This window comes from Streptopelia decaocto, assembly GCF_964273445.1.
Source record: "Streptopelia decaocto genome assembly, chromosome: 6".
Taxonomy (NCBI): domain Eukaryota; kingdom Metazoa; phylum Chordata; class Aves; order Columbiformes; family Columbidae; genus Streptopelia; species Streptopelia decaocto.
Window position 1 is genome coordinate 18,438,367 of NC_138660.1, and position 9,479 is coordinate 18,447,845.

The 9,479-nt window shown below is 42.1% G+C and overlaps 1 protein-coding gene across 2 annotated transcripts in view; it reads left to right on the forward strand.

Annotated features, from left to right (window-relative positions):
- The window catches only part of WDFY1 (WD repeat and FYVE domain containing 1), a 28,361-nt gene extending 25,350 nt beyond the window's left edge, over nucleotides 1-3,011 (forward strand). For both annotated transcript variants that reach the window (XM_082055249.1, XM_082055248.1), the window contains exon 12: nucleotides 123-3,011. In XM_082055249.1, coding sequence (XP_081911375.1) covers nucleotides 123-182 — 60 coding nt within the window. In that variant the 3' untranslated portion in view covers nucleotides 183-3,011. The remainder of the gene's footprint in view (nucleotides 1-122) is intronic.
- Nucleotides 3,012-9,479: the final 6,468 nt, after the last annotated feature.

Here is a 9,479-nt window from a genome sequence, read left to right on the forward strand (position 1 = left end):
GTTTAAACAGGATTTATTACTTTGTGCCCAGGGAGGTCTTTGTTTGCTTCTGTGCCTCTTATAAAAATAACTCTTTGTTCTTATAATAATGCTGTGTAATTCTCTACAATATTTTCTTCCAGATCTGGGACATGACGCCAGTAGTTGGCTGCAGCCTTGCAACTGGCTTCTCTTCACGCTGATCCCATACCTGACAGGTTTATGCACCTTATGTACAGCAATATGCACCGAATGAATGGAATCCTTCTTAAGAATATTATCGCAAACACGGTTGCTTGATTCTTCTCCTGCTGCTGTTCCAGGATGGACAGTCACCTATGTAGAGCACGGCTTTTCTGTTGGGCTCACCAGGAATCTCCTTGGTGCAGAAGTGCAGTTTTGCAGCCTCTCGGACTAATGTAAAAAGGCTTACCTGCAATATGACACCTTGATGAAAGGACCTGTTGTTTCTCAGTTTACATATGTAGTGTTAACAATATGCTATCTCTGCTGATATATCTTGTACAGATACCTTGTAGCTAAAACATTATTAGAGTAAAATGAGTGTAGTAAATTCACAATTTGTGCAAATAGTAAAATAACTTATTTTCTCTTCCAAAAACCAGTTCTGTAGAAATACTTTTGAGCAGTCACTGTCTAAACTGCCTCCAAAAGGTATGTTGGTTATTCCTATGGAAGGAGGAAATACTTCAAAGTGACAGGTAGCTTCTTTCAGATGAGATAGTAAAAGAACCTTTGATCACACAAGATTTCCTTTATTGGCTTTCTTGTAGTGTTTGTCTTCAAGTTCAGTTATTGGTTAAATCATTTTTGTGGAGCAGCTGTTCTGTTTAGGTAGCTGGTGAGTCTTCGAACAATTGTAGGCTCTTTAAGTAGCGTTTTAGCATAGGTAGTAAACCTCTGTAGTTCTTACGAAAATGTGCAGCCCAGCTAATCTACTTCAAAGACAGGCTGTAGCTATGAGCCATATACTTTGACAACTCTATAATGTTGTTAGAATGGCCCTGTTAAATGTAATGGCTAAGAAAAAATGGACAGCTAAATTTTAGAGACTTTTTCCTGTGGAAAGGCTGATGTTTCTGTAATGGTAGGGAACCTGTCTCTTCTTAAATGCAGCATAAATTCAAATACTGCTTTGGTGTTGCTTAAAACAGATAAATACCAAGCAATAATTACTGAGGTACAGAACAGCTGCTTTTTTGCCTGCACCTGGGTCTGTTAATCCTGAGATACCTGTACTGATCTTTTCCTGTTTCAGAGCTGAGAAGTATGAAGAAGAGCTGAGAGGTTTTTATAACTGTGCAGTTGGCACGTACAGGAAATAACTAGTGAGATATTGTCAATAAATTGGTCTGTCAGTTCTGTGAATTTCCTACATTTGAACATTGCAAGGAGAACTTGTTTTGAAACTCTGAAAGCTAAGGTAATATGTTACAGAGTTTAAGCTTGGAGCTCTTTAGATTTTTCTGAAAACAGAGGCATATGTGTGAGGACAAAAAAATGTGGGTAGGTCTGCTGGCCCAGAGTAGGTGATGTTGCACAACTATCAGAGGTAATAGGTTCTTTTTGGCAGAGGACTTTAGAGTTAGACTGTCTTTATTTACAGCAACAATCAAATGGTGCTATGAGAGCTAGTGAATTCAAGTCCTAGGTGTGTAACTTGACACTAATAATCTGCATTGGACCATGCCATAGGCTGAAATAGATGAAGATCGTGGTATCGTTAATACATCATGATTCACTTGCATTTTAAGCCAAAAAGCTGATAGTCTCCAAAGGGCATTAGAATCCAGAATATGTTAGTTACTGTTATTTTGGATCTGGCTTTGTCTATGTTTCCATGGGCCTTCTCTGGAAGTTGGCTTATTGGGCCACTGAAGAATAAACAAATCTCTCATGTGGGAATCTCAAAATTTGTGTTGCCTTCAGTTTGGGATTTAGCACTTGTCACACTGATTTGATTCATCCCTAGCTACATGCTGTATAGCTTACATTTTTTTTGTGAAGGCTTATTTCTGAGCTGTTGAGAGAAAATCAGCTCATACTGGGGAAGAAAAGTTGCAACTTTTTGCTGTTAAATCCTTCACCCTTGTAAATTAGGAAGGAACCTGAGCGGTTGAAGGGACGACTAAGCCCTGGTAATGCTCTGCATTCACATTCAGGCTTCCTATCTGGCTCTGGAGGAGAATGGAAGCCTTCTTCCTCGCAGCATGTAAGGCAGAACATGAGTTACCTTGGTAGAACTTGCAAGATCCTACTGTGCTGTGGTAAGGAGGATCTAGGGTCACAAGCCCAGTGATTGATGTAGGTGTGGGATGAATAGCATATTTTTCAAACCAGACGTTCTTAAACTTACACCAATGATACTGAGGTGTAACTCCTCTGCAGCTAGCACACCCGAGCTTCAACCTTTTTAGTTCTGAGTAGTTGACATGCCCCTGCTCAGCATGCAGCTCCCTTGTCCCTGTGAATAGATCCTCTGCTTCTTGAAAGCCACTTACCTTACGTTATGGTTTTGCAACTAGATGATAATATATCCTCTACTACATATCGTTAAACCTATAGGAATCTATTTTCTATAATCAATATACCTAAAGATAGCATCAGTTCAGATATAACCAGACAATTATGGCTGCTAAGTCATTAGTCATTTAAGTATACTCTTGGTGTTGAATGAGTAATGCTTACAAACCACTAAAGAGAGAGTGATTTTGTTTATAAACAACTATTTTGAAGGCACATACTCTCTCATGAAACTGAACATACTTTATCAGCTCAAGCGTGCAAATACTGAGAAGGCTTGATTTGAAGCATTACTAATCTCACTTGTATAACCTCCTTCATTGGGGCAGGGAAGGGGAGCAGAGGGTACTAATATGTGCTAATTCTTTTCTAGTTGTATTTCTGTACCTTGCATAGTTAAGAGATGCTGGATAAATCTGGCCCTTGCTCCTTCTTGTCTGTTTTTTAAACTTTGATTACATGTACAATAAAATATTTCTTGATATTCACTTGGTCTATTTGGATGATCCATCTTTTCTTCCATTCTGTGAATGCACAACCCTCATTGTAGGCTTTGGCTCCTCCTTTACAGGACCTGTGACCAAATTCTAGGTTGGAGGGAGAACTTGTCCGTGTGTTGCACTGGAGCTGAATAAGCTGGAGCAGTGGGGTTAACGGCCCATGATGAACCAGTGAGCTGAGAGACAACTGTTGCATGTTCTCAGCTAGGGATATATAACCCTATCCTGTGTCCTGCTTGCCAGCTCATGTAGACCTCTTATCTGGTTCCCCTTCAGAGGTCTGCAAAGAGTATCAGAGGATCAAGCCCTTCCCTGAGATCCCTTGGACCTGTCTGAGGTATTAGAGAAATACTGGATGGGATGAGTAGCGTCTACAAGCTAATGGGCACAGAGGACATGAACTGCAGCCACAGGAGGTGTTTACACTTGTCCCATGATACTTTCTCACAGAGAAAGGGTGGTGACACGCTGGGAAGCATCCTCATCCTTTGCAGTCACCCACTGCTGTCACAGGCTCAAATGCTCACATGTGGCACTGGCTGGCTTGCTGACGTTGGGAATGCCACAATATTGGCCTGTGAACATGTGGCGTAGCTCTCTGCTCTCTGGGGTACTGAGGAGCAATAGAAGGAATCTGAAAGGGTTTCACAAACTTTCCACCTTTGAAGGGTGGCTGAGTAACCTTTGTGGTATATAATATTTTTTGTTTTGTTTTTACAAGACATATTTTAATCAGCTTAAACTTCTCACCCTGTTTTATAGTTTGAACCAAAACTAACTGGAAACAATGAAGCTATTACTGATCTGTAGTCAGAAAAGCCTGCATAGGCATCTGTGTAGATCATCTTATTATGATGTTTTAAATAAGGCATATGAACTCTAGATTAGTTAAGTCTGAAAATGTTTGAGAACTGCAAATGGTGTCCTCTTAGTGAAAGCACTACAATACATGTATTGGTTTTCTAAATGAGAATGCTTTCTGCTTCTATAGTGTGAGCCTTTTTCTCCCCAACATAGAGGCAGCTCTGAGTTGCTGTAACTAAGTGCCCTCCAACTCACTTGTGTACCCAGGGCCGCCTTCCAGTTTTACTATATAACCTGTGCTCACACAGAGAAGTTGAACCGTGTTCTTTCAGTTACTCTCGATGTTTTCTGCACTCTTGATGTTTTCTGCTAACTCAGGTGGGACTGACTGTCCTGTCTGCAGACTATTTGGTATGTTTGTTCCTAATTTGCTTTTTGTCACAAAGATATCATTTTGCCTTATATCTAGCTGTTATAACTGAGTTACCAAGTCAGTCCTGTCAATTTTGTTTGCAAAGGCCCCTGTATGCTATGAATCATACGTGCTGTGAGACACCCAGAGGCTTCAGTATCTCTTAGAATTTATCCAGCTCAAAACCAATATAAATTTATATAGAAATACAGGTTGACTGTAGGATTTCCCATCTGTATGTTTATGTGTGGTCTTTCCATTTTTCTTTTGAAATGTTTCATATAACCCTGTTCTTGAGGAAACTGGCGTGCAATAGCAAATGTTATGGAGGTACGTGCTTTCTTCTCCTTTACCTTGTTTATAGGGAAAGACACAGAATAGGGTTTAACTTGCTCCTAGCTTTGCTACTATAGCTGTCTTTCAAATTAAGAAGATACCATGACTCTATCTATATTTTTATTTGTAAAGCCTGTTTTCCTTATGGTTTCAGCTGCTCTCAAAATCTATGTGCATGCATTTGTCAAAACTCTTTTAAGTTTTCATTAACTGAAGTGCAGCCCTGTGTTGCTGATCAAGAGTGTGGTCACTAATATACTAATATACCTTGACTTGGTTGTTACTAAGCCATAGCTGTTTTTCTGTTCTAGTGCTGGGCTTTATCCTTCCCCTGTTCTCATTCCTCCTTCTTTCTCTCTCTTAGTTTATGGCTCCTTCTCCAGGTTCCCTCTACAGCAGCACATCCGTGCTGGAGTTTGGCTCCTTGACACAGGTGATAGCAGCTCTTGAGGCACAACTGAACTGCTTGCCTGAGCCTCCTGCTCCGCAAGAGTGAGCTGGTCTTGCAGTGGCTGAATTAAGGATGACTGAGGCAGCAGATGTGGCAGGTGAGTGTCTTTTCAGGAAAAAAGACTCCATCTATTAAGCACCCATAGCAATGTAACTGTAACTTGCTCTTCTGTTTGCTACAGCCTTTCCAGGTTGGAAAAGAATCTTGTAAAAGGTGCTAGTTCTTATAACCCTGACTGTGCAGTGTCCAAGTTAAGTGGTGGACGCCAGAGTTTTTAATCTTGGTGATTGGTAGGGAAGGCTGTCAGTAGCACTTACAGGTTTTGGGGAATGTCCGAGTGTTTTTTGTTAAGGGTAGAGAAACGCTGTGCATGTCTGTGGGACACAATTTAAAACTTAATCTCATAGACATTGTCTAAAAGAAGGAAAGCAGACTGCAAACTGTGTTCATTACAAACCTTTAAAGGAGAAGTGTTGCTGGGAATATAAGCATGCTTACAGACAATGAGAGACGTTTTAGTCCTCCTACTCCAAAACAGCAATTCTCTTGTTTTACAATGTGAATACACCAGCTGAGCATTCTGCTGTTTAATGGTCTGAATATGCTGAGATCTTATAACCAGGATGGAAAGAGGAAAAACATGAGAGAACCCGAGGGAAGGGGGAGAGGGCAAAGAACTGAATGTTAGTGCGCTTGAAGCACGCAGTCTTGTTTGAAGGGGTTGTCAGGAAGGACGCTATGGATCTAATAGCTGTTAATCCAACTGAACACAAGAGGGCTACAATAACACATTTTCTCTTGATAGAAGGAGAATTCTGGATGGAGTTTTATTAACGTCTGTCTACCCTTTGGCCTGCTCTTTTATACAGCTGGGGAATGAAATAAAATGCTACTTGACACTGTTTAAGTACTTGTGTACACCTATCACTTCAGTACAGGCTATAAGGATTTGAGACTGCTATTTTTAAGACTTTTCTAGTACTTTAAACTGCTTAAGTGTTGGGACTACTTGCTGAACATGCTGTTGCTGCTGATAAGGTACCAAAATCTGTGATACAGATATGTAATTCAGTATGTTCTCTAGTGATATGAATGCTTTGCTCTGCACTTAAATTGTGGAGAATCCAAATTGTGTGAGAGCAAATAAGGAAAAGGGAACAGCAGGTGAAAATTGTCTGGAAAAGTACAAACCTCTGCCTAGTAACCAACAACCAAGTGTTAGATTGCTTCTCTATTGATCCACAGTGCAATTAAAAGCTACCTCCTGCGGCTGAATTTAGATTGGGCTTTTAAAGTTTTCTCTTTCCCCTATGGACCTAGTGTCAAGTGGAAAAAAACCTGCACAGCAGGTCTCCTGCACAATCAGCCAGTGGAGTGTGCATCAGCCCCAGCGCCTTGGGTCATATGGGGCTGGGGGCCTGGAGCGCTCTGGTTCTGTGCGCCTGGCAGCAGCTCCGTTTGGGTGATGAAACACGACAACCACGGGCCTGTGCTGGCCAGAATCGGTGTAAATGCCCAGTGTGCTGCTTCATTTGTTGTCACACTCCATATCAGTAAAAAAGCTTCTTTCTGCAATAAGAAGGTGGGGTTTTTTTTAAGAAGGAAGATTTTGCAGTTTTTCAGAAGGAAGTAAGAATACTAGATTTTGTTCTCTCCGTTCTTCAGACAATGGTTTGTCTCTCTTAGTTTGAGCTGTCAGGATTTGTTCATTTCCCTGAAAATGGACATGAATATAACTTCCCAATCAATTGTAAACCATTAGTGAGTGTATAGCTTTACTTATATGGTCTAGGATTAGCTTCTGCAGCCCATAAAGCTTGCAGAGATTAGGAGGGCCTGATATAAATTTTGTTGTAGGTTTGGGACTCCACCAGTCAATGGCATCTGATGTTTTAGCAATGACTTTGTAGGAAACAATTATTTTGCAAATATAATAGGCCCAGGCAGGATCTCTTGGCAAGGCATATTTTAATAACGATTTTGCAAGACCAGGTGTTCTACCTAAAGGCAGGCACATCTAATAGGGCAAAAAGCCCCTGCTTGTATCTCCCCAAAAATCCCGGCTGCAATTTCCCTCCCCTGTTCCCCATTGGTTGGGTACTTCAGGGTTTACAGACTTTCCCGATGCACATAATACCCTTCCCCTTATCAATCTATTTAAGATATGGATTCCTGTTACTTTGGCTACACTTTCCCCTAAATTAACTTATCAATACAGGTATCAGTATGTATACAGGTGTCAGTACATATTCCAGGAAGAGACTGTGTATTACATTAAGAATTCATAGTCCGATGTCTCTCAGTCCTTCCCCCATAAATTAGCTTGTAAATACAGGTATTGGTATGTATACAGGTGTCAGTACATATTCCGGGAAGAGACTGTGTATTACATTAAGAATTCGTAGTCTGATGTCTCTCGGTCTTTCCCCCCTGCTGGGGTCAGGTACCAGCTCCTCAGTTATATAAAAACAACAGTTCTTCATTAAATGTTTCTTACAACTTCTTTTCAAATGATGTCCAGACTTACCAAAACTTATACCTAGGAGCCAGAGAACCTCTTACCAGGAGCCGTAGGCACACAAGGCTCACTATAACTCTTGGTGTGAACATTTTCTACTTCTGAATGCAATAGACTGCTAGAATAGTGGAATACAAGCAAAAAGGGTGCAATATCCAGTACCAGTAAAAAGCCGCTTGCCTCACTTAAAAGCCTTTCCAAAGGGGCCTCAAGAAAGAAGTATGCGCCTTTTCCTCCAGGCAAAGAAAGAAGCCAAAAGAGGAGAGCTCTCAAAGCCTTTTGCAGCCCATTTGAAGTTAGAGAAATAACTTTGCATTACTTTGCAAGCTTTTCTGTCCGGACTCATTAACTAAGGGAGGGACACAAAGGACCCCACCTGTTCACCTGGCAGCACCGTGGCAGGCTCCCCCACTCCCATTGCTGTGGCACTGGTAACCATCAGTAGTTCCTACCTGGGAAGTCTGAGCCATCTTCTGCATCGCATTATGCAGGCATTGTGCTAGTGGAGAGACTGGCGGTGGGGAATTCCAACTCTTTACTGCTTGTAGTTAGCCAGTCAGCCTGGCTTTCTGTGCTGGAAAGCATTGAATTCGGGCACGATCCTGCAGCCTTGTTTCTGTCGGGCTGAAAAATTCTCTCCACTGCCCTGCAAGACTGCCCATAATGGGTGACGCTGGTCACCACTGTTAATGTGTACTGTATGTATCATATGTTGCTGCTGCTTTTTTTTCCTGATTTACTTGCAAAAACAGAAAAGCAGCAGGCTAGTTCTCTTGAGCTGATGGGCCTAATTAATGTCTTTGCATAGAAAAGTAAGATTATTGGGAAAAGATTGTTAAGCAAAAAAATATTGTCTATCATCAGAATATGTAGCCGGGTAAGATGATGAAGAGAGTTATTTTTTGTGAAAACTGTTTTTAAAATTAATTTTGGAGACGAAAGTGTTAATACTCTGCATCTCCAGTACAACTGCACTGTGGTGTCCACATTCTTGCATGTTAGGCAAATCCAGTTCCAAGTGTACACAGAAACGGTCCCAATGCTACAGTGGTAGCTATGGACACTCCCCATTCACTGACAGTGAGGAACATTTGGGGTTCAAGGGCAGAGCCAGCTCTATTGTTCTGCATAGGCCACAGCAGGTAGAGCTGGGGGCTGCAAGGGATGGGACCGTGACCATGGTTGTGGGGAAGCCAGATGTTTACCTCCTGGAGAAGGCAGCATGGGTCCTGTGGCACTTTGTGTGGCCTATTTACTCATCACAGCTGTCTTTTGGAGAATCTAGCAAAAGGTTTTGCTCTACTTTACCAGATGCTGATAGCAGTAAGCGTAAATTTGTCAGGTTCACTGAAAGGCAAGATGGTGCCCCAGCAAAACCAGCGAGGCCAGCGCTGCCTGGCAGCCTGACGCAGTGTGTGCTGCACCACAGCTGTGTGATACAGGCTGAGCGTGTTCCTGCAGTCTGACATAGTGCTGCTTTATGGGCCTGCGATGTGTACTCAGGAAGCGACAGAGGCAAGCGAGCAGATGAAGTATCAGTGAGGTCTGTGGCAGCTGGGACTTGTATTTCTTGTGTCGTACGGCTCCAGAAGTGAAACCAGAGCGTTTGGCAGCCAGCAGCATCACAGCACAGTGCACATCGTGCTGCTTGGTGATAGGAGGTTGGAACATAGAGAAACGAAACTGAGCAAGAAGCAGTGAAGGGCTCTGTGAACAGCATGTCTATGTAGATGAAAACAAAGCTTAAGGGGGCAGAGAGGAGTAGAGTCATGTGTGCTTAGGGAAATGTGGAAATTGCCTCTGTGCTGTTAAATGATCATAAGGAGAACACCCCTGCATGTGTTCTCTGTTCTTGAAAACAAGTACTTCCAACTGGGAATGGATTTCAGGCCAGTTGCCCTCTCAGTCATGCGTGCACAATTGCCTTTGACTGAG